Source organism: Mchenga conophoros, linkage group LG18, assembly GCF_057382185.1.
Source record: "Mchenga conophoros isolate Kocher_MC1m ecotype Shallow Benthic linkage group LG18, M_conophoros_male_GT1.1, whole genome shotgun sequence".
NCBI classification, from domain to species: domain Eukaryota; kingdom Metazoa; phylum Chordata; class Actinopteri; order Cichliformes; family Cichlidae; genus Mchenga; species Mchenga conophoros.
In genome coordinates, this window is record NC_140543.1 from 6,909,465 (window position 1) to 6,935,476 (window position 26,012).

Here is a 26,012-nt window from a genome sequence, read left to right on the forward strand (position 1 = left end):
TTTACATCTTATATCATGATTTAAGGACATGTTGAACAACAAAGGCAGCTGTTTGGTTGGTGTATAAGTGTGTTTTGATAGTGTGCAACAACAAACCTAAGAGGTCATTACAGCTCGGGTATCGTGAGCATGTTTGATGTATTTTCTGTCTTCATAGTGGTTCAGGCCCCAGTCTTTTCCCCCTGGGGGAGATCCAGCTGACGATCAGACACAGCTCCCAGAGAAACAAGCTCATCGTAGCTGTTCACAGTTGCAGGTAATTAAAAAAATGGGGTGTTTCTTCCTCAGACACATTAGTGTTTTGACTCTTACCCTTTGTTGACTTCCTCAGAAACCTCATAGCTTTCACTGATCATGGCTCGGATCCTTACGTCCGGCTCTACCTGCTTCCCGACAAGCGGAGGTCAGGTCGAAGGAAAACTCCAACAGTCAAGAAAAACCTCAACCCGGTCTACGATGTGACGTGAGTCCACCCCTCTCACTTTTTTTTTTTTTTTCAGCCATTTGATAAGCAGAGCAAAGCTCAAAAAAAATTCACTGTGTCATTCTGCCTGTTTAGGTTTGAGTTCAGCGTTTCCCTCGTGGAGCTCCACAGGCGGAATCTAGATGTTGCCGTGAAGAACGGTGGAGGTCTGCTCTCCAAACACAAAGGCCTGCTTGGAAAGGTGCAGACATCTTTAATTTATTGTCTGTATTTATGTGTAACTGAAAAGCATTTCTTTAACACAATGAAGCCATCAGAGTGGAAATTTCGCTGGTTTTGAGAGAAGCCTCATTTTGTTAGACTTTGTCTAAAAGTTCAAGTATTGCTGTTCTTTCTGCTTCTGGTGTCATATTTCTATGAAGTGCATCATTTTGACTGTATAAGAAAACGTTGTGGGTTTGTTTTTGTTTGTTTTTAATCAGGTTATGGTGGAATTGACTCATGATCAGATCACCAAGGGTTGGACACAATGGTTAGTCGTTCATCTCGCTTCAAATCTATTTAAAACAAATACAGTTTACTTTATTATGTCATATTGAGTTCATAGCATGGCTTGGAGAATAATGAGTTCAAATGTAAGTTTGCTTGTATATATTTTTTTTTGATTGAGTAGAATATCATGAAGTTATTTTTTACATTATATTTTTTGAAATTAATATTGTGAATGCATCAATAGCTTGGATTAGAGCTAGCCTTACCTAGAAACACATCTCACGTGAATATATAAAAAAGGCCTTTCTGTACTATTTATTTATTTAAGTTGTATTGGCCAGTCATTTTTGTGCAGACTGTTTAGAGGCTATTGGCTTTGCCAGTGGGCTATCGTCTAAAGCACAGGTGTCGAACTCCAGGCCTCGAGGGCCGGTGTCCTACAGGTTTTAGATGTTTCCTTGATCCAACACAGCTGATTTAAATGGATAAATTACCTCCTCAACATGTCTTGAAGTTCTCCAGAAACCTGGTAATGAACTAATCATTTGATTCAGGTGTGTTGACCCAAGGTGATATCTAAAACCTGCAGGACACCGGCCCTCGAGGCCTGGAGTTCGACACCCCTGGTCTAAAGTCTGTGGATTACAAATGCATGTCTCTAGGCTTATTTACTGGATAAAATGGCCACTGTTGCTCATCCATCACTAGTTAGCGAAGACTTAGTTCTCAAGTGAAAGAAGATTAGTCAATTTTCTGCTTAAATATTGTGAGATTGATTTTGTAAAAAAGGCACAGACCTGAGGCCAAACATTCAATAAGCTGTATGACAGTAAACATCCATCAGTAGTTTATAAATCACTGGTATAAGGACAACAGTTGGAGAAAGGGCAAATGTGCCTGTAGTGGAGATAAATGAAAGCGATGTGACGTTAAAGGTTGCAAAAAGCTAGATTTCATGGATTATGAAGCAAACTCTAAACTACTTTTTCCCTCCTGCAGGTATGAGCTGAGCTCAGATGGCCTGGCCAAGTCCAACCAACTTTAAGTCGCCATCATTAGTATCGTCATCATATCACCACACTTCCACTTTATATTCACTTCACTTCCATCTCTACAGTACGATGTGTTTTCTAATAATTTTCATTATTTCTAACTGTAAGAAACAAACTGATTAAGAAAAGCAGCTTTTGACACTCATTTAATCACATCAGTCGCAAGGCAAACCTTCCCTTTAAGAAGTGAGTGATTGGCTAAAGGGAGTATATACATGTAGAGAACTATACTACGTTGTGTAGTGCTATGGAAACCTATATTCTATATTTAGAGAAGTGACTGTTTTTTTGTTGTCTTTCCACAAAGAATGATAGTGTACAAGTGTGTAAATAATGTACAGTGATGCTGGACAAATCAGAGTACAGGGGTGTATTGTAGAAGTGAGAAGGAGTCGTGGTGTCTTACTTGGCCAAATGATTGTTTATAATTTTATTTCATTTCATTTGATTTAATTTTTATTTTTTAAATGCAAAAACATTCTGGACAGAGTCGCACCAAAGAGTGGAGTATTTTTATTATTTAGCACAGTTGGGGTTTTGGGTAACACAGCAATACACTGGCTTTATTTCACCGTAATAACGAGTGTGTGTGTGCGTGTGTGTGTGTGTGTGTGCGTGTGCGTGTGTGTGTGCAAAACCCAAGCAAAAATAATGATATGCACACACGTGTGTTGTTTTATTTGGTGGCATGTTTCTGGGTTTACATTGAAATAAGGCCATTATTAAGTGTTACCTGTTTGTTTTGTAAAAACTGAATATGAATATTGCACTTTTTTTTTTCTTTGTTTGTTTGTTTTTTTAAATCTGTTGATTATCATATTTACTCAGTGCAAACATCGCCAAAACTCATCTATAGACAAGTACAATTTTTTTAAACCATAAGAGGTGGTAAAAAAAATAGTGTTGAAAGTTCATGGAATAGTTTAACATTTTGATGAAAATGTTTTACTCACAGGTCTCTGCAAGAAGATGTTTAGCTTAGCTTAGCTTAGCCTAGTTTAGCTTATCCTAGCTTAGCCTAGCTTAGCTTACTTTAACAATAAAGTTTGTGTGTCCTTTTGGGGGGATTTCTTTCCTCACTGTTTGGGTTACGTTTAGTCACCACAACTACAGGTTTGCCCATTAAACCTGGACAAAAAAAATGCTGAACAAAACCAAGTAACTATTTGTAAAAAGTGTAGAGTGAGACCTATTTCACTCTCACTATTGGCCATGGCTGTTGAGTCAGTGCACAGATGCCAAACATCTCAATGCATACCCGAGACATCGGTGGTCTGGCATTATTCGACACTCTGGGAATGGAAATGGTCCAAATGACCTCAAAATGATCTTTTATTGTACCATAAGGTGCTGTGTTATATACGTTATCTTTCCTTACAGATAATTTAGTGTTTTGAAATCAGTAACCTTATTAATAAACTAACAGCTGGCTAAAATAATTATTTACAGCAAAGTTGTGTGATGGGACTAAAGACCACATAGAGGAACCCCTTTTTTTTTTATTAGTGATAGCTGAACATCGGTAAAACTAATTAACAAGCCGTGTTTTGAAAGTTTAAGATGTTTTGGTTGCAGAGGGAGGCTCATCAGAAGACTAAGCTAAACTAAGCTAACTCATCTCGACAGTTGCTGGTTTTAAGTTTTACAGGGTTTTTTATTTTTCTCAAAATGTGTTACTATTCTATCATAAAACTGTATTTTAACAGAAGTGTTTTAAGGATCACCCACTCATCCTCCATGTACGTAAAGCCACTATGTGTAGAAGTGTAAATTGTCCACGGACAGTCTCCATTGGTCGTATGGAAAAAGACATAATGACAATCAATTTTGGGTTTTTTTGTTTTTAAACTTTTATTTACATTTTATGGTAGAAGCTTAACATTATAGTGAAAAATCCAAAAATTCTTTATGAGGAAACCTTAAATTATATAATTGTCTGGTTTGAGAAGAAGCCAGTGGTAGCCCCAGGATTTATTTTTTTTTCTTATTAATTTATTATTGTCCCCTGTTGACTTCCTGTTATATGTGTTGATAAAAAGCAGTAAAAGTCTTGTTTTTCCTGCATTGATATAATAAAGTAATTCATCATTCTCACTTCACTGATGCTCTTCTTTAACTGAAATTCTGTTAATGCTAGTTCTTTGCAACAAATGTTTTGGCTAGTGTTCATTTATGTCACCCGATTTCACAGGGATTACATATTGGAAGGCATCTACACATAGTGGCTTTAAAAATATTTGGCAACATGATTTTCTTCAGTGAAACAAATGTTTCTTTTAAAAATTTATTCGTAACACTCAGAGCAGGTTTTGTTGTTGTTGCGGTAGCATTCATATTTCCACTAGCATCAGCTGTTCAGTTTGTTTATGAATCCACTTAAGTCTTAACTCCGAATGCCATCTGAAGGAAGGTGCACAGACACGAGTTGAAAATGATCTTCCGTGGTTTTTTTTCTATATCTTTTTAAATACAGTTTTGACTTTACAGCACACAATCCGAAGGGATTTATATCAGAAAGAAATGCAAAACAACCATAGCTTTTGTGTATGTGACCCGACGCAGCCAAAGAACAGCAGATTTTCTGTTGATAAAAGTTGGGGTAGTTTGACCTTGGATTCTCACAATATAACTTCTGGATATTTGCCTTGTGCTCACATCAAGCATTGACAAAGTATTTTACATTTATATATGTTAACTGCATTTTAATGTCTTGATGTTTTTTTTATTTATGTTTCCCGTCTTGTCTGTAAAGCATCAGATTTGAAACCTGTGCCTCTGGGGTCAAGTTTGTCTTCTCCCATATGGAAGTAACATAACATAACTAAATGCTGGTTTTACATGTATTGTGTGTGTCCGGTGAAAATGACCCTTACTTTTTTCTTTTCCTTTTTTTGTGTGTGTCATGCAACATAATTATAAATATTCTGTATGCAAGGGGAAAAATTCACAAGTAAACTATAGTATATGACATGTTAGTATTTTGAGACTTGTGTTACATTTGCTGTTAGAGAGAATGGGAATTTTCTTTTTCTCTTCTATTCCATATGGGCTGAAAAGCGATTTCACTTCTGTGTCTTCTTAATTTATCTCGTGCCTTAAAATGTACATGACCCAGAGATATTTACATGTTTGGAAAGAAGCAACAAATTGCTAAAACAGCTTCCTTGTTCCTGAATGTCTCCTAAATGTCTTTTAAAATTAATAAAGAGCTTTGGCTGGCTTATAGCAGCATGAAGCTGTACAGGACTGTGTTTTTTGTTGTCATTTTTAAGACTATAGATGTGTTTCTCTAGTGGGTGTGCAGCTTTTAAGGAATTTCTGTGTAAACCTTACAATAATTTATTATGAGAAAATAAACAATAGTCATCTTTATATCTAATCTATTGATGGAAATTATTACATATTATATGTATTATAGAATCTGCCTTTAATAAGATATCAAATGGAGTATTCAGGACGTGTTAGCGATTTTAATTTTTATAGGCAAAAATTACCTAAAAATTGCAAGTGCAATGCAATTAACATTAACAGCTAAGGACAATAACAACAGATAACAGACAACAGTTAAAATAATGGTGTATTTAGGAAATATAAAAGAAGGGTTAAAACAAAGGACACTTTTTATCATTATCCAGGGGTGAGGTCATTTGCTTGAATAGAGACCTTTGGCATAACTTAAACTTTCATTACCTGTAGGGATTCAATATGGGTAAAGATGAGGCCTTGTAAATAAACAAAATCTGGCTAGAAGAAATACAACATTAACCAACAGATCTACCTTTTTTAACATGAATAATCTTGAACTCTACATCAGGTACAAATGGTTTATTGCTCACCCATTTGCCTTGTGCTCACAGTACTGATGGGTCCTCTAGGTCAGGGATGTCAAACATGAGGCCCAGGGGCCAGAATTGACCCAGTAAATCTGGTATCGGGTTATTTTTAAAATCACAATTTCACAGCCCACAATTACAGAAGAATCTTCAGTGCCATCTTAAATGTGCCTGTGTGGTATTTGTCGACTTGCCAGTTCTGCACAGACCAATTGTTTGAATGTATAACTGTCTTAATACTGCAGCTCTTCTTGCCGTAGATACTTGTCTAACAGAAGTTAGCGCTGAGGTAAAGGGTTTTGCACTGTTACCTCACAGCAAGAAGGTCCTGAGTTCAATTCCACCATCAGCCCAGGGTCTTTAGTTTGCAAGTTCTTCCTGTGTTTGTGTTGGTTTTCTCCAGGTATTCTGGCTTCCTCCCACAGTCCAAAGACATGCAGTTAGTGAGAGTAGGTTAATTGGAAACACTAAATTGCCCATAGGTATGAATGGGAGAGTGAATTGTTGTCTGTGTCTATGTGTTAGCCTTGTGACCTGTCCAGGGTGTACCCTGCCTCTCACCCAAGACAGCTGGGATAGGCTCCAGCCCCCCATGACCCCAAAGCGGATGGATGGATATGAGGTTTTGAGGTGAAGAGCATAGTTACAGTAGGGAGTAATTTAAAATGCTTTTGACCACAGAAGCCTGCTGTGTGTTTGATAACTGTTGTCATGTAACATTGAACTGTGTCATTACCAAGCTGTTACTGTGACACAAAAGGTCAGAGGTCAGAAATAGATCTGTAGCCATGTTTTCCTTAAACATGTGCAAGATGTAAATAATAATCCACTACTTCGATATCTGTTCAGTGTAACTCAGAGTGTAAAAAGGCTGCTTTAGCTTACATTTGTTACTCTACATATGGCAAAAAAGAGTGAATTTCACCTTTAAAAAAATCCTTTTAATGGACAGAAAAATGTCATCCTGTTATTTTACAGGGAACAAACAGAAACGATAAAATTTGCTCTGTTTCATCTGTTTATAAAATGAATCATCCAAAGCTCTTAGATTTGCCGTGTAACCCACTGTGAAGTCATGGGGCCTGTGTCATAAAAACACCGTACCCATCAGTGCTGCTTACGACATGGCATTTATCAGTGATAGTCTTTGTGTCCCATGAGGCTCTTGCAAGCGCATGGGCTGTGTTATGTTGTTTGTTTTCAGTAGGTCTTAATATGAAAATTACAGTGTGAGAGGAAATTATGTTTTAAGTGAAAGGTGCTCCAATTATCTATGTTAGCAACAAGCTGAAGTAGGCGTCTTCTCTGTGGTTTTCAGTTTTATAAGGTTTTCAGGTTCTGCAGAAGATTGTCTGAATTTGTTCTTTATAAGGAGAAAATAAAATTATGCAATATGTGTTCAGACTGTGTGAAAGTTTTTGCTGTCATTAAAATGAAAAATGAAGGGATTGCATGATTTGTTTGTTTAATCATCCAAAAATGGATTTAGGCTGGTAAGATATCACATTATTTACTTTCTGCTCAAAGATGCTGCACTTACAAGTGCTGCATTTTCCAGCCTTTCCAGCACTAACACAGCTATCCTGATTGTATACGTTTCTCTATGTGACCCTGAACACACCACAAAGTAGGAGGTCAAAGAGTTTGACAGAATCAGTCAGTGATTTGTGTGTGCTTGTGTCTCCATTTTGTTCCTGTCCTGAGTGTAAACGTCAGAGATGCTTCAGTATTTACCTACAGACTGATAAGGCCTCTGCAAGCACTGATTTGCTCTTCTAGATGGAAAAACCTGTGTGAATCGCACTCTGACCCACTTTGATTGCTCCTAGATATGCTGACACACACACACACACACACACACACACACAGTACAATTAATTTCATCAAGTTTGTCATAAATGACCTGAGCAGCAAGGTGGCAAAGGAGAAGCTTTTAATCTCTTCAGATAGTTCTGACTGGTTAAAACCAGTCACTCCAATCTTCCCATGGAGTGACATAAAACAGAAATGGTTGATGAAGATTCAATAGTTCTTTAAAAGAGATCTACCAGGATCATTTCTAGCCCATTTTATTTATTCCTGAGCCCTTGTAGAGTCGCTTTTTTCGCTGCTTAAAGTCCCTCATCCTCTTCATTGTCTGTCTGACGCAAGCTGTTTTAGCTCCTCTGCTTTTATGCCAACTTTCTTCAAACTGGCTGTTCCTGACAAACAGTAGGTTTGAACAATGAGTGATTGCTGGGGTTTTCTCTGTAGTAATGTAAGAGTATTTCCTTTGCAGTATAAAGCATCTTGAGGTGATTATTGTGTGGGTTGGCATTATGTGAATAAACTGCGTTGAACTAAGGTGCACTTCACTTCTCAAAACAATGTAGAAAAGTGTAGTTTAAAAGCAAATTAAACACTTTTGCAGTATTTTAATCATGTTCCCTTCACTTGGCAAATTCCTTTCACATCTGAAATGAAAATTATAGATTGAGATTGACTGAGGCTTGCTAATTCTTTTGGAAATGACTCCATGACCTAAATAGAATGTTAATTTATCAAGAGGAGTCATAGATGCTCATCCAAAATGTTTCTCTTGTGCACCCAACATCACACATTTCAGGTTCTTTGGCTCATTTCCCCCCCATGTCTATCCCCGGTTCTTCAAGTCTGACGTTTCTCGGTAGGTAGATATAAATAACGTCCCTTTTCCCATCTGCCTTCTACTCAAAAACGGGATTATCTCCGACAGCACCTGAAGGCAGCGGTAGTGCTGAATCAGAGTTCCTTGTTAAATCATCAAGTCAGAAAAAAACTGAATCTGGATATAGAGCGATGTAACCTTCAAAATAAAAGCTTTAAAGACGGTTGTGACGTAAAATTTGAACCTTGCAGTGACGGTTAAATACGTCTATGCGTATACATATAAAGCAAAATCATCAAAAATATATATATAAAAAAGTATTTTGATCAATTTGATCAATTTAAATGTTTTTCCTAAATACTCCAGACAGTCTACTATGCCTCCACTAGGGTCGATGTGCATATAGACAGCTGTTAGAGTGTTTATGTTTGCATCTGCATTTGTATATAAGCAAAAGGTGAGATAAATGTGCGCGATGACCATCTATCTATCTCCATGTAGTGTGTGTGTGTGTGTGTGTGTGTGTGGGGGGGGGGGGGGGGGGGGGGGGCATGTAAATCAGGCGGGGTGGCAAAATAAAAGGCACTTCTTTACACATATGCAGGTGTTACATTCTGTAATATAATCTATATATGGTTAAAATGCATCAAATGCAGTAAGTATACACGTTTCATGAAACATTGCCTGTAATTTTTATTGGCTTAAACCCTAGCATAATTAAACATTTCATTCACAAAAACATATGTGCAGTTTACTGACATTTTGTGTAACTTTAAGTATGTAACAATTTGATTACATACTTAAATTTACACAAAATGTCATTAAACTGCACTGTCGGTTCAGTCTTACTTTTAAAGTATTAATGAAAGCTTATTTTTTAAAAAGAACACTATGCAAATTAAGGTGGCACCCCATGCCACCGCAGTAGATCCGCCCTGTGTGTGTTTCTAAAGTTTTAATAATTATTATTTTAATTTGAGCTTTTATTTTGGAAAATGTCTATCGGAAGTACAGTGTGTGAGTGCTTGTGTTTTGATGCTGCGAGAGCTCGAGCCTCCAGCAGCAGAAACGCCCAGCATCCTCTCTCCTCTCCTCCAACATCCATCCACCGTCTCCTCCGCTCCTCCGGCTGCGAAGGGGCCGCTCTGACTGGGAAAGAAGAAGAACCAAACCAAAAATGTCCTTTTAACACTTGAGAGAATAACCCAGACGAGACATGGATCCTTTGCATTTCTCTTTCCTCCACCATCTCCTCCTCCTCGCCTCCCTGAGCTCCTTCCCCGCTTCTGCTGACAGGCGATTCGGTGAGTAAATTAACGGGTGATTATTTTCTCCGTGATGAACAGAGCGGAGCTCCGTCCGCGCCCTGTGGAGTTATCCTCAGAGCCATTTTGGAGAGAGACCTGGGGGGCAGACTGTTTCTGTTGTGGTCTGTGTAAATATTGTATCAGCGAACTGCCACGAACCGGCAGGCTGATTCACCGCAGCTTCACCTGAGCGCAGGAAAAACAAACACGGCGATCCTGCGATTCATTTCCAGCGCAATAATCCGCTGTCAGTGTGCCAGAGCTCCCAGGAACATCACAGGAAATCTGCTAGAGCAACACACCATGACACAGTGAAGCGTACACAGCTAAATGAGCTTTTTTACACTGTGAAAACAGGCCTAAATCTGCCAGTCCTGAAGTCTTTGTGACAGCAATGGAACTATTGAATAATCTGAAGAATGCACAAACCAGAAACTCCTGCAAAATAATCGTGGTTAGCACATATATTTACATTTTTAAAAAGGAAAGAAATGTAAAAAAACCCAAAAAAGAACCTCAAATATTAAAAATTGGTCTCGGGCATCATACATAAAATACCTAAAATAAAAACTATAACAGCCACAAATTAAATATTTAAATTAATGTAGAGAAAATACCAGATCTTATTAAAATATTGTTTTAAGAATATATTTATTTTTAAAAAAGACTGAAGCTAATGATTCAACACTCAAAATGTAGAAATTAGAAAGAGGGATCGTACACACGGCCCTTCTGGGTTGTTTACACCCGCTTGTAAACAAAAGCAGCCATCAGTGATAACATCACTGCAAAGCAATGAAAAATGGGATCGTACATGCACTCTCAAATTTCCAGCTCTGCGCTCCTGACAGAGGCAGCTATTGATCGGAAATTTAAACATGTGCGTGTGTCTGGAGAAGAGTGCACGCACTCGCTTGCACTGTAGAGTCTATAAATAGAGTCAAATAGCTCATATTCCCCCAATGACTTGAGACCTGGCGCCTGCAAGCATGACTGATACAGAGATTTGCTGTATACGATGGTGAGTACGGGACGAACAGCAGGAAGAAGCTGGTGCTGAGAGGGAGGTGTGTGTATCTATGTATCCAAGACCCTCCTCCTCTTCCTCCTTCTCCTCTTTCCCTGTGATTACATAACCAGCATACAGAGAGTATGGCAACCACAGGACACGTGGAGCTGTGGAGACGAGCAGCAGAGACAAAGTCTCCATTTCAGCGTTCATGTTTTTGAAGGAGCAGGAATAAACAAATCTGAAATACATCAGACGAGAGGGTTTTACTCATATTAGCAGCACCTGTTATTACTGCTGTCACGTTTGTAGGGACCTGTGGTGCTGTTTTGACATTTCTTCCTTAAAATGCTGTACTGTACCTTTACATTATTTTGCTACTTGACAGGTCTCCAACTTAAAGGGACCATTTAGAGTCATTGAACACCAGCGGCACTGTGAAGCTGGATGCTGTTTTATTTGCATCACAAGAATGTAGGTGGCGTGATTTATGTCCTGCGTCTGGTTTTGCGCTATTTGACTGATCAGTGAGCAGTCAGTGGCATTAACAAGCCGACAGGTGTAGCAATGTTCCAAATGGGGCAAACAAGAAATAATCATCGCTTTGCGTCATCAGTGTCAGCTGGTGGTTCTTGCTAGTGGTCATAATTATCATCTGTAAATTAAGGTCCATCGCATTGTTAGTAGGAAGTTGGGTGCATGCTATGGGTCTCCCTTTGTTTCAGTCTTTTTCCGTCACTGTCTTGGAGAAATATGATTCCTGGGCTTGTTTGTGTAAAGTTGCAGTTGCCACACAGCGCAGAGCAATTTCCAGGAGCTGGAAGCAAATTAAACATGTAAGATTTCAACTTGCTGTTTGTTTTTTTCATGACTGGTTTTGATATTGGGAATATGCTCATAAACATGTACCTAGTTTGATATCCAGAGTTGTTGAGCTGCAATATTTTTCACTGGAGTTATGTTTTTTGCATCCCTGAGTGCTTTGCTCCCATTGGTCACTGTCTTATAGCTCTGGCTTTGGTCTCCACCATGTCCTCAGAGAAATGCCTGGAGTTTATGAATGCTCGGTTATGTTCACCGCACAGGCTTCTGTTTCTGTATGAGTTTTAGTACTCAATAAGTAGATCTACTCTTTTGTTTTGTTAATATTTTGCATCGAAATATCAAGTAAATCTAGTTTTCTGTATAATTTCATAAAAAAAAAAGACATTTGTTACATGTATTAAACCTCAAGGGAGACAAAGTGAAAGTAAGTTTCTTTTTCTTTGCTTCTGGCACACTCTGGCAACAATAACCGTCTACTCTTAAACTGCTTCCATCGCAATACTGTTTAAGGGAAACTGAACATAATATTGTGTATCAGAATTGATTTATTTTTCCTTATGTACCTGGACAGTTATTGCACAACTGAATTTATCTTACTTAGGGCCTGGCCATCATACTACAAGGCAATTAAATATAAAAAAAAAAGATCGTTTAGTTAATCATTTGTTTTACATTTTGTTTCCTTCAATTCAATTTTATTTATATAGCTCCAAATCACAACAACAGTCGCCTCAAAGCGCTTTATATTGTAAGGTAGACCCTATGATAATACATACAGAGAAAAAACCAAACAATCATATGATCCCCTATGAGCAAGCACTTTGGCAACAGTGGGAAGGAAAAACTCCCTTTAACAGGAAGAAATCTCCAGCAGAACCAGGCTCAGGGAGGGGCGGGGCCATCTGCCGCGACCTATTTCATTGGTTACTTTCTCCTAAATTTATTGGGATATCTTAGATTCTGGGATCTCACTAATCAGACTCTACGTTTTAGCAAATATATTACATTCGAGAACATGTGTGTTTGTTAAGAATGACTTCTGAGTATACCGCTGCTATATGACAATTTGGGGTGTTACTTGAAAGCAGCATTAACTTGTTTCATGTTGAATCTATACTCCATCTGTCAGATAAATGTAGGATTGAAGTGAAAAGTCCAAAAATGGAAGTATAGAAAGTGAGTCGCATCTATAAACAGAGACAGTGTTTCCTGGAGTTCAGTTAATAACGTTCTCTTTTTTTTAACCCGCCTCATAAAAGAACTTGAAACTGTAAACATGGATTATATTACCCTGAAAGTGGAGTGGGTTTCATTATCCCTTATGGGACCTGTATATTTTAATTTCTAATCAAAAGTGACTTTACACTGACCTTGTGCACATAATATTCTTTGGATATTTAAAAAGTTTCTGTAATATGCCTTCAGGGACCGGTAGCACCAGGGTGCAGAGGGGATATCAAGACCCAATACTTTCCCGGTATCTCTCATCTCCTGTGTTGCTGCATTACAGCTGTAATATTTCATGTAACATTTAAGGATTGATGGAGTAAATTCATGAGTAGTCAGCAATGACTTTACAATGATCTTGTTAAAAATTTTAAGGCAGTTTATCATGTTGTAATCTCTTTTGCTCAGAGGAAGATGATCAGTTTGTTTAAAGGCACGGGCAATCTCTCGCTTTTTCTCACATGTGTGTGTGTTTTTTCTTTAATGTGTGTGTGTGTGTGTGTGTGTGTGTGTGTGTGTGTGTGTGTGTGTGTGTGTGAGAAGTCTTGAAATACACAGATAGCTTTTATAAAGACAGGTTTCCATGGTTGGAAAAGGTCAGACAAAGAGTAGATTAGGAAAGATTTTTGCCACTGAAGGAGTTCGATGGAAAAAAGTGTGGGTGGTGAGAAGCGTTTGCCTTGAAAATGAAGGTTTGGTTTCAGTTATTATTCTCTGAACTTTTGAACCAAAACCTCAACATAATGCCAACAAGCTGTTTAAGCATGATCTTTAGCAGACTCTTTCATGTGGCAAGCAATGAAAACTACAGTAATGTTCTTATTGCCCTTCATGTTATTCATTCATTTTGGGCAGTTTAGCTTGTAATCCTAAACCTGAGTAATATTTAGCTTGGCCTGAGAAAGGCAAAGCTAAACTCCTACAGTAAATATCAAATACTAAGCTGCATAGTTAATGTTTACACTAATTATTACCACCTTTACAGTGTGTAATGATGTAATGAAGCAGTTAGCTCATTCTGCCTTTTCCGATTGTGTTTTTAATGAATACAAGTGAGTCAAATGACATTTGTGCTTGTCTTCAAACACCTGGCTGGACATACTTGCTTATTATTTAAAGTATCAGATATTCAAAGACGATGCCACGTTTTTTTTCTCCATCAAAATAACCCAAATCTTTACTTTCTTTGCATACACCTCGGTCTCACACACTAGAAACGTAAAAAATTCTAGTTTTAAAGTTCAGAGACTGAATAACTTAAGTGAAATATTTTTGCCTTGCAGAGGCAGCAGCAAGATGCTGCAATCCTACCACAGTATTCTACCAAACATCATCCATCACTGCTGATAGTTTCTCTTATGCCCCCTTAGCTGGAATCATCTGTGCTCAGTGATGAAGTGGAAGCTCTTGTGTGGGAACCGTGCCCAGACATACCGCTTGGATCGCCACTTTTTGGGTTTCACTTTTATCTATTTTGTGTTTTGGCTTTGAAGTAGAGATCGGTTGAACAAGATATAGAATGAGTCTTCGATTTCTTTTGATGGAATGGGACATCATCCTGTTAAAATATTGTATCATTTCTACTGGATATAAAATGTGGGCCATTTACTTCAATTTTGAACTTGTATCATAGATGAATGATCCCTGAGAAACTTGGTAATCAATAACACAAAACCAAATAAACAAAAACATTTTTTTTAATCAGAAAAACTCAGGTATCCATTGTTCCTATTTTGTCCGATCAAAGGCCCAAACCAAAAATAATGCAGCTGCTTTTTGGGTAATTAAACAGTTCAAATAATTACTATGTTGTCATAAATGTTATTGGTAGACCAATCAGCTTCTATCATCTTATTAATCTATCATTTATGTTCATGTATCTTGTGCTGGTCACAGTGAGTTTTTGTTGTAAAGGCTCGTTGTGAGTCAGATTTTCCCTCCTGGGATTCCAACTAGTGACTATGCTGAGATGTCATTCTTCTTAATCATTAACCTGGATGTGGAGAAGGTCATCGCTTGTTCACCTGGTGTGACTGTCACCATGGCAACGCTCATTAACTTTTCATTTGTGCTGATAGGTTGGTTGGGTCGGGCCAGGCCTGCAGAGCTACTGAGGTGGTTTACTTTAACTGTAGGTATTTGGCAGATCCATACTGGCTTTATAATAAAGTCCTATTTTTTTTATTTCACTGTCCTTCTTTCATTATTAAATATGCTAATGTTGTTTTTTGGATGATGTTTGGGAAGAATAAAATGAGTGATTATAAATCTGACATCATCATGTGGTGAAGTCTGGCTGGTGTTTCATTTGCTTCAAGGATTTGCCAGAATGACTTGCCATTAATCAATATATCAAGTAATCTGGAGTCTTCTGGAGTCAGTGCAGAAACTGAAGGTGTGATGAAGAGCCTGCCACACTCACTGCTGCCCTGCTTCTTCTTAATCCCTGCCTGCTACAGATTGCTGTTTCTGGCTGTGTTGACTAATATCTCCCCGTTTTGCTTTTTTGTCACAGTGCAGGTGAAACTGAATCTATTCTCAGTGTTATCTCAGTGAATTGTGTCTGCTTGGCCCTGCAGGGTTTGTTGTTCTTCCTGCGTGCAATGATGCTTGGATTCACCAGAGTGCACCCAGTCAGTTCCTGGATATTTATGTCTTCCAACAGTTTCCACACTGAGTAAATGTGTCGTTTTTTTCCATCACTGATGTACATGCTAAACACAATAGAGAGGAGGGAGTCATCAGTTACATGTATGTTTGCTTAGTGTATAGCAGTGATTAGAGGTTACATGTACCTTCAATATCACACCGCTTACATGTGTAATCATATTTATACAAATCGCAGTACAGCTTTTGGCAACTGCTAAATGTAATTTATGTTGTTGAATTTGAAAGTTGTCGCCTGAACATTTGATTGATAGTTCTGGTTTACTACACTTTAAATCTTAAGGAATTTGTACTTACCAGAAAGAATATCAGCAAGTGCTACAAAACAAGAGGTTGAAGAGGAGTATTCATGAACATATTCTTTGCTTATCTCTCAATGATTATTGCTTTTTATGCTAGCTAGCCGTATGATTTTTTTAAAACTTTTCCAGGAACATAGCTTGAAGTAGCTACCAGTGGTTAGCAACATGGCTAATGCTAATAGCAGTGCTACTGTACAAAGCAATACAAAATCCTGTAAATGCCCTTTTTAAACTCCAATAACACATTTTTGCAGTGTGCTACAGTCATATGAAAATGCTATGTTGGAAAGTTGGCAGGCAAGTTTTCTTTTAAGGTAGAGATCAAGTAGAGATAATGAAGCGCTAACGCTAGGCTACGATAGTGCTATATGGTATCATGATTCATCGGGACCATTTAAACTGAATTAAGGCTTAAAGCCGTGCATCATTAGAACTGAGGATACTTTGACTTACTGTATAATGCAGATGGCACCTGTCTGTGTTTTACATATACAGTCTCTGCTGCAATTTAGCTGAATATGAAAAGAAGTTCTAGCAGATAAAGTTTAACAAGTAAAACTTTGTTCAGTGTTCCCTGAAAGATTTATTTATACCATCCAACAATGTGCCCTGAGCTTTCCTGTGCATTAAAGTTTTAGATCCAACATTTCAGGTGTTTCTATGTTCTGTTTTACCTCTAAGTAAAGTCTTTTTGAATGCCATTCAAGCTTAACCAAAATAACAATAGAAGACTAAATGATTCAATGTGCCTGCACAAAAAATGCACATTTGGTTCTTGGAAAAATTAAAACTCCACATTCTGCACGGTGCACTCCAGATGTAATGAAGAGCGACAGTAAAGCAGTGCTTTGCTGCTTCATTCAACTATGGATCAATGCTGTGGCTTTGAAAAGTCTGTGGAAGAGATGGATAGAGGTGGATGTGGATGAAAAGGATAATAGGAGGAGAGGGAAGGGGACGGAGGGAGTTGTTTTGTGACTGTAGGAGACCGAGGCGGGGATGATGAAGAGAGATTACTTCCAATTTAAGAAGGGGTGTTTGTGCACACCTCCAAATTGGGAAATGGATTTCCCTGCTTTGCTGCAACAAAATAATAATGATTACAAAAAAAATCCAATACTGTCTTTCCTTCCAAAACCTTCTTTTTGTGTCTGTCTAAATTGTTAGAAGTCATGTCGGGCATGTTGTGATTGATCTTTTCTCTCAGAGCTGAAGCCCAGACAAAATGGGCTGAAAAAACAAAGAGAGAAAAGGAAGCCATAGTACACTACAGGATGTATGTGCCACTTACACATATATACAGTGTAGGTAGACAACACACAGGCTGCCACGAAGGAAGCCCCTTTTTTATCAGCTATGGGAAAAACCTAAAAGTGAGTCAGCCTTTAGACAGACTAAAAATAACAGTACTAAGGCGGGGAAAGCTTTTAAAAGGCTGCGTCTTGCAGCCTCCACTTTTATCTGCTGTCCGGAGATGTAAACACTGCTGCACAGATAACATTGTGTGGTGGAAAACAGAACATTAAAGGAGAAGGTTGAAGGAAATGCTGCGAGTTGTCTGCTGTTAAAGAGACAGAGGGCAATAATTGCACATAGTCAATTCGGGAGTTTGAAAAGAACACGCCTCGCTCCAATGCATAAAGTTTAGCTGCTAGTAAAGTGTATTTAAAGGTTTTATGGGTGCATCTGCTTTGAATATATATAGAAAAAATACCATCCATCCATCTGCCAATGCAACGCTTTATCCAAGTATCTTTCTAATGAATGCGCTGAGTTAACTCTCTGGCCCCAGCCCCTTTCCCTCAAGATCAACAAGTCTCTTATACAAACAGACATATGGCATTGTGGGACATGTAGTGTTTTTTTCTTCTTCTTTTTTTAAAATGGCCCTGTCAGGAGGCATTAAAGGCCACAGCCTGGACACTGGTCTTTGCTCACAGGGTGAAGCTGATTGAAATTCTGTTCCTCCCGTGTGGCCGCCTTGGCTTCGGTCCACAGCGCGATGCTGCAACCTATTTCACACTCGGCTGCTAAAGAGGGAGGAAACCAGAGAGAAGAAACTTGGGGTGGCAGCAAAAGTCCAAAAGGAGCATGCAGAGTCATCTTCTTTATCATCACCCTCCGACTGACTGGAGAAGCCTTTTACTTGGAAGTGAAATGGGAAAAATGTTTATATTGCCTTACTTTTGATTTTATCTGTTTTATCTTAGTGTCTTCTTTTGGAAGCACAATGAAGTTTATTGTGGACATTTACATTGACTCTGTCATATTTAAAATGTATAGTTTAGACATTAATGTATTAGCAATAATTATCAAAAGAATCATCATCATGATGTTTGTACCCTGTTTGACAACACTTAATATCTTTTAAACATACATAAACGAACTCCAGCTTGTAAAGGAGGTTTTTGTAGAACAGTGAAGTTTGGGTCAAAGAAAAGGACAAATGACTTATAATTTTGTGCATTTCTGTTTATGTGTACTTTTACTGCATTGGCAGTGTTTGCAAACATTGTTAGTTCAAACCATGACACAGCCTCCACTGTGCTTTACAGACAGCTGTAGACACTCACCTCTCTCTCCAGCCTCTGTACATTAAGAACAATTTGACCCAAAAATCTTATATTTGAGTTCATTACTCCTTCACGACCCGTTGCCACTGATTTTAAGGCCAGTTCATGTGCAGTTTGGCATACCTCAGCCTTTTCTCCTTAGTTCCCTTCCTTAACAACATCTTTTTGAGAGCTAATATTGCATTGAGACCATTTCGGATGAGATTAGCTGAAGCGAGAATGCGCTTCTCAGGTCCTGTTGTAGGTCTTTGCTAATTTTTTCTTAAGGACATTTCTTTTAGATAATGTTAATTGGCTGTAGACAGTTAGACAGTTTAGGCCTGGAACTTTTGTCCTATACTTTCCCCAGAAATGTAAGGACACAGTGCACATAATATAGTGTAAAAAGTGTGAAAGTAGCCAATGTCCAAAGAAAGAGACCCTGGAGAAAGTGTGAACCAAAGTATAAAGAATTTAGAGGTTTGGTGCGTTCACATAGTTTTAAACATGTGAGATCTACTCTGACACCCCCCCCCCCCCCCCCCCCCACGCACACACAAAAAAAACAGTGACACAAAAATCAACCAAAAACCCAGAAAAAGCTAATCTGTACAGCGTTTGGTTTTCCAACATTGTAATTCCCTGCTATTTGTTAGCATCTTTGTATCCATTTACTTGCTTGCATATTTTTTTGTTCTTTTTATGCTTTTTATGCAGAAAGTGGTCCAAATGCTGCACGAACGCCTCAAAGCTGCCGTAATGAAACTCGGGCTCTTTGTAAACAGCATTTCTTTCTTACGTGTCTTGGCTTTTAACAAGGTTTCCTCTGCTGGAAACTGCTGTGATTTATTCATCTTTTTTTCCGCAGAGATGTAAACAAATACAGCTGTGGGCGATTCTCCTTTTAATTACAAAAAAACAGAAACATAAAAAATATCCGGAAAACAAGACTCAAGCTTATGGCAAATGGCTTTGCTCTGTTATGTCTCCATCAGACACAAACTGCATCATGGGTAAAAAGAAGTGAGCTGGAACTCCGAAAGGGTCCTTGATTTATTTTCACTTCAAAACAGCAAATAAGTTGTTGTGCATTTCTTCTCTAAGTAAACTTTTCGCATGTAAACAGATTTTTGTTAACAAAAGTTATATTTCAGACATTTACAGTCTTGTTATGACGCAGCATTTGGCACAGAAAAATTAGGCTTCTGGTATTTATGCTGCTTTTAGATGTTCCCCACACATTTATGCAGCACATTGCAGTGATACATGCCATTTTCCACTTGACAGATACAGTACAGTAATACAGTAAGTTTAGCGTCCCACGTCGTGCAAGTTCATGTAATATTTTAGAAGTTTGCTTCTGTTTGAAAATGAGTCAACTGGAAATAATAAAAGTCAACACGAGGGGATTTTTGAACCTTTGTTTTTCTGGTTTGACCTACTGAAATGTGTTATGTAGTGTGTTTATAGCACTTAATATCATGTTAGCTTAATTATGAGCTAGCTAGTTTAGAGAACATTTGTCAGTAGAAAAATCTCTATAGATTTTATCTCATAAATATGCTTGACAAATTTAAGGTTTTTTAGACTGATGTTGATATTTGGTGATTTAGAAATCAGATTCACAAAGCATATATTATATGCAGTTATTTATTAGTTTTTAATAAGATGATATGACAGGTCTGTTTAAGAACAATCTTGTTATAATGGTATAATAAGTGGTGGATTACTGGTTTGTGCTCTACTTGACTCTGCTCACATCAGCTGCTTGTTTGTAAAATTTGAAACACGTCTTGCCAACAGGGAGATTGCACAGCGCCCTCCGGTGGACAAATTGTGCAACATCTACACTAACTTTTCAAGGGTGTTTTCCTTTTGTAATGTTCCTTTATAATGTATAATGTTCATTTTGGATAAAAAGTTATTACTTTTTATAGCAAAACTGAGTTGTAAATGAACACAGATATACAGTCACACACTTCTTGTCAAATCTGTAATTACGTTTTTTAGGCTATTCTTAATATAAAATGAACGCTTCTTGTATATGCATTGGGAATAATTTGGGGAATTGTGGTTTGTTGAACCATAATCGTGAAAAGGTGACCAAATGTCCCGCGATCTGTGTGTGACACTGTGGATGGAGCAAAGCTGCACCTGCAAAAAAATAGAGCAACATTGCAGGTGCAAGTTTAAAGCCAAAAGTCATCATCTGGAGAAACGTGGGCAGTACGGTCTGTAGTCTAACTTCTGATTTCTGAGCTGCGGTTTTGTGCAGTGCTATGTAGTAGGAGTAGTGCTAATATTTATTATAGCTGTGGGGGGTAGAGGATAGTGGTAGATTTACAGTTACAGTGTGGTTAACCTCGCTGACTTTTGTTGTTTGCAACAATCAGACACTCTCAGGTTTTCTCGGTAGAAGGCTTTTATTGTCAAGCCGTTTCAGGAAGCAGACTTAATGCACATGGCTTACACCTGCTTCTACTAAACAGATCCACTCAATCCTCTGCAGCACTTTGTTTTTCCTCTGTGATACTTTAGGTTAAGGTTTCTTTTAACAACATACACACAGATAGTTTTCATATTTTTATCACCAGAATCTGAGTCAGATGTTTGCAGACAGAGAAGACTGATTAAAAACCTTAAAGCAATATCTCGCTCCATTCTTATTGAGCTCCGTGGAGAGCACCGAGCCAACTGCTGCCCAACTAATCAACACTGCTAATGTATAATACTGTAAATCCTGTTTGTGTTTGCAGAACATTATGTTACACAGCTATTTCAAGATTGCAGGACAGAGACGGGCAGGCACAGAGACATCAAGTGTAACAGTATCCTGTATGCTGCCAGATCTCCTCCAAGTGGATAGAATAAAATATAGCTGCCTCTTCTCCTTTCCCAGCGGAGCAGTGAAGGAGCTGGTTCGATGCATCATCCTGTTCCCCCCTCGCCCCGGAGTTAACTCTGGATAACTGCAGGCTTTTGCTGCCCACGGCTGACAAATGTAGCAATATATAAAACTCCCCAAGGGATGACGTCTTAATAAGTCACTTATTCTCACTTTGCGGTCTTAAAATAAAACAGTAATTGAGAGGTGCACATATCTCAGTTACTCCAGTAAAGCCAGAATTAAAGAGCTGTTTCAAACAGATGTTGTCTTTTGGAATTTGCATGCAAGTAGATTTGCATGAAAAGTTTCGAGAAAGAAATTTGTGGAAAAATAGTATTCGACTGAGAATACCCAAAAGAGGTAATATTGCAAACATCTGTGTAAACTGGTTCCATGTGAACCTGCTAAGTAGTTGTTGTTTGTATCTTTCTCTGTTAACAGGTTGCCTTTTCGAGAACGAGCTGTGTTCACCGTATGAGATCTGCGTCAACGGTAAGCAAGCTTTATCTAAGTACAACTAAACACATATCGATTGCAGTATACATGAAAAGGCACTACAGATGGTTTCTGATGCTTGGGAGGAGAGAAAATATGTCCAGAGGTTTCATCTTATCCAGCTAACTTCAGGGTTAAGCCTGGATTTTCAGTTCTACAAAAGTGGTGGAGATCGCCTTGGTAACTTATGCTGCGAACCAGAGTGATTTTTCATATCTCCAGATTAGAAATCAGCAGATAAGAAATCCTTGGTTACTGACAAATCAATATTCTGTTAAATGTCTGTGTCAAATCTAATGTCTTTGTTTTTCCTGTTGAACATCAGTATTGAATATAGATTTTTAAATGCAACTTTGTTCCATGATTGTTTGTAATAATAACAATACAATTAAGTAATACTTAATTAATATACAGTTTAATAGTACAGCTTCATCTTCCTTTGAAAAATCAGCCACTCTGTTGCCACTGTACATATCAAGACTTGTGATTGGTCAGATGCTGCCAACACTACTCTTTTCATGCGAACGTAGAGGAGAAACCTTGAGTTAGCTGAGTTAGCTTAGCAAGATAGTAATCAGCATCATGTAAAGCTTGGCCTTACAGCCAGTGTTAGGGTAAGTAAATCTAGATAACAGAGAGATGCCCTGGGTATACTGAACTTGTTAAACACCAAAACTTTTAAAAATTAGTATTTCTGATGCATCTTTTATGATCACTACTCAGAGCTCTATGGCAAATTTTGCTATTCCTATCAACTAAATTACACCTATATTCTTTGAATGGCATTTTTTAAATTGCTGAGTGATTATGAAAAAACCCATTGTGTTTTTGATGTCTTTTTGTTCTGCAAAATGCTCTGAAACATTTGAACTTTCAACCCTTGAAAATTTATTAGCCTTTAGCTAGCTGGTTAGAAATGTTGATCTGTGAGTCACCGTGATATTAAATGAGATTTAAGCTGGTGAAAAACAAAATATCAGATTAATATGAGAGAAATGAGAACAAGTGTTCTGTTGCACCACTTATCACTCAATTATGCGTTATGATTTTAGATATAAAGTATGTCTGATATTACATGATTGAGTTAGATACATATTCAACTCCCTGGGAGGGAATTAGCAATAGACACCAAGCAATTTTCTTTATTCCAGGTGATAAACATGTTTATTTCTGCTTTGAAGTTGTGTATTTTAAGATGAGTACTTGTGACGATTAACTCACTTCTGGGGTCAGCATCAAGAGGCCGTTGATGGAAATGCAGTTTTCTGTATTTACGTGTGTAATTTATCTTTTTAAACCTGGAGTTTGTGCTCAGATTAAGAAAACACCTGGACTTTGTAGTAGTCAGAAGGCCCCTGAACAACACTGTTGTCCATAACAACTTTTCAAATGTTGGCTTACTATTCACATTATGCAAACACGGTGTCAATGTGTGCATTATTAGAAAATTCATGCTGCCCTCTTTAGAATCAAGTGTTGTGTTTTATAATTACACACAGTCACAGCTGCCTTACTCTTTCCCTTGCTGCCTCTCTGGCTACGAGAGGAAAGACACCCCTGCTGAGAATCAACCTAGAATTTAAAAAAAGAAGCCCAAAACCTGAAAGCCGGTCACAGAAAATGTCTTTTTGAATCCTGGAAACGTTTTTATCTCATACTTAACTGGGTCTGGTGGGAAGATAACCACGTTACCCTGCAGAGTTCATTCTAGATCTCTATGGCCAGCCTTTTGTTTTCTGTAACCAGCGATCATCAGGATGCATCGGTTTACTGGGAAGCTATCAGCTGTGCAGAACAGGCTTCCCTTATCAACAGCTCTGCAGGATTTAAGGCACAGACAGAGCCAGCAGAGATAACAGAATGGAATAATATATGTTATGATGTCATTAAGCATGTGAATGGTCTGTTAGGAGGTACAGGTGCGTGCCCAGCTGACCGGCAGGGTGTGTGTGTGTGTGAGATTTATTCGCTTGGTCATTTCCTGTCCTTTTAAAAATGCGCTCCGTAATCTTATTCTGACAAAACAGGAGGGAGTGAAAGACAAAGCGTGTGTCTCCTGTGGTGAGAAAATCATTATGTCCACGGTGGATTTTATATTTAGCTGAGCTCAGGCGGGCTCTCCGTCTGTGTTGTTGTGACTGCCTCCAGTAACATCCGTCATGTGTCATCTGCAACATGTAAATTGGGTCTCAAAGAAGTGATGGAGGGAAATGGCAGCTTTACAAGTAAAAACATGTTGATGGCTGTATACAATAAATAAACTGCATCATGTTTCTTTTTCTATTTTAAGGTTAATTCAATCTAAAGCAGGAAACCTTGTTTTTTTTGACCCGATGACTTGCTTTGTCAAAATGATGTAACGTTGGTGGCTTATGTGCCCAATTTGTTTTTGCCTTTTTATTAGATAAATATGTATGTTTTCATGCCTGATAAGGAGATATTGGCTGGAGCCTGTGCCAGCTAAAACTGTGCAGCATGATTTAAGCAGCAGATGAACGCACATCAGAACAGGCTTGCAGCTAAATCCTCAATCGCCACTCTTGTAGTTTTCAGTCCTTGGTAGGCAACTTTCTCTGACTCAGACAAAGAAATTTCCTTTTTTTGGTTACGTGGCAAAATTACGATACTAACAGCTAATTTACTATTGTACTGAAAGACGTTTGTGTCCTCAATTGTAGAATATAAAGTACAAATTTTGCCTTTATTTTGAGCTTAGCTTTACATTTGTTTTACTTCATGAGTGGGTCTTGTATGGCGTGGGAATGGGCCCTGACCCTTTAGTGCTTGTCCCATTCTTTGGTAGCCCCTAAGCATATTTATGTATGTAATCGGTTTAGTTATCTGTTTGTCAGCAGTATAACGTTGGTCGTTTTTAAGATATCATGTTTAATTTTTATGGGATGGTAGATACAGATGGTAGAGCTCAAGCTCAGTGCAGAGGGTGAGGCAGTGGTGGGTGTGGGGTCTTGTGCGTGAAGATAGAATATGATAAAGGTTATTTTTCTTGTTTTGTTGATATCTAAAATTTAAAAGTAAAAAATGATGAAACTGAAAACAGCTCGAGGTGATTTAATTTTGGTGAAAATCGGGTCAAAGTCAAAGTCCAGTTCACGTCCTTCAGGGAAGTTGCATTCTCCTGTTTTTCTGTTAACCAGCTTTAGAATCACAAACTGAAGACCATAGACAAGATTTTTTAAAATTGTATAATTACTGTTTGTATTTTGATCGTGAGAATTTGCGTAATTATGATGAAGGAACTGACCTCCCAGCCCACTGTTCCTTCAGTGGGCTGGGAGGAATTTCCCCACGGGGATCAATAAAGTATACATTATTATTGCTATTATGATAAGCCAGCAGAGCACTGTTCCTCTGAGGTCTCATGGTGTCTGAGGGAGCTGTGATGGACTGTAAAGTGTTTTCAAATGTGATGCTCACATGGCGAAGCATGACTCTACATGAGAAGGGTTGACTATGGTTCAGGAGGTAGAGCAGGATATTTAACAATTGGATGGTTTGGTGATTCAATTCCTGGCTGCTCCAGTCTGCAAGTGTCCTTTGGCAAGATACTGTGTTCATCATTAGAGTGTTAATGTGTGATAGAAAGCACTAAGATGTAGAAAAAAAGCGCTTTTGTGTGAAAATTGGGTGGATGAAACATCCATTTACCATTTATAAGTTGGCAGTGTTGGCTGTTGAGCTAATATTCACGAGTCAAACAACAACAGCATCTGCTGCAGACCTGCAGAGTCTTGGAACTGTTTGGGACTCTTGCAAAGCTGCGAAAAAATCTTTCCGTATCCGACACAAAACACTTGCCAGAGCACTCAAAAGCGCCTTTGTTATTGTTCTTGTAACAGTAGGTGTCTCCAGGACAACATTTTGCAAAAAAAGCATTCTCAGCAGGTCAACCCAATAATGGTCTCACTGTTTCAAATGGTAAAAAGAAGCAAAGTTGTACCTTTTTTCATCACGGCTCTGTAACTATGGTCAGACAGCAGCTAAACAGGGGGAGAAGGATCTCAGCTCTTCTGCACATTTCACTGGTGCACACAGTTTTGTGAAGTGTGTGGTTTTTTTGCCTCACTGCCTTTGGGTAGTAAATACAATTTATTGCTTTGCCTCTTTCATAGATCTTTAGGAGCCTCTCGGCTCTCACTTAGATGGTTGTTTAGTGTTCACTGTGCTGCGTTTCTCCAGACGAAAAGGTGTCCAGCTTTTGAGTGGTCATTTCCCAACACTAACACGATGTGTTTCTCCTTATTTACGTGTTCACATCGCATCTATCAACTTGGGCATTAAAATGATTTACTGGCA

The 26,012-nt window shown here is 38.3% G+C and overlaps 2 protein-coding genes across 6 annotated transcripts in view; both read left to right on the plus strand.

Moving 5' to 3' along the window:
• Nucleotides 1-5,214, plus strand: part of esyt2a (extended synaptotagmin-like protein 2a) — a 52,845-nt gene extending 47,631 nt beyond the window's left edge. For all 5 annotated transcript variants that reach the window (XM_085254013.1, XM_085254015.1, XM_085254016.1 and 2 more), the window contains 5 exons: nt 158-256; nt 332-463; nt 560-665; nt 907-956; nt 1,916-5,214. In XM_085254013.1, coding sequence (XP_085110139.1) covers nt 158-256; nt 332-463; nt 560-665; nt 907-956; nt 1,916-1,961 — 433 coding nt within the window. In that variant the 3' untranslated portion in view covers nt 1,962-5,214. The remainder of the gene's footprint in view (nt 1-157; nt 257-331; nt 464-559; nt 666-906; nt 957-1,915) is intronic.
• A 4,229-nt stretch (nt 5,215-9,443) lies between these two features.
• The window catches only part of LOC146553114 (receptor-type tyrosine-protein phosphatase N2-like), a 220,548-nt gene continuing 203,979 nt past the window's right edge, over nt 9,444-26,012 (plus strand). Inside the window, exons 1-2 of the mRNA XM_085256023.1 lie at nt 9,444-9,731; nt 21,645-21,695. Coding sequence (XP_085112149.1) covers nt 9,644-9,731; nt 21,645-21,695 — 139 coding nt within the window. The 5' untranslated portion in view covers nt 9,444-9,643. The remainder of the gene's footprint in view (nt 9,732-21,644; nt 21,696-26,012) is intronic.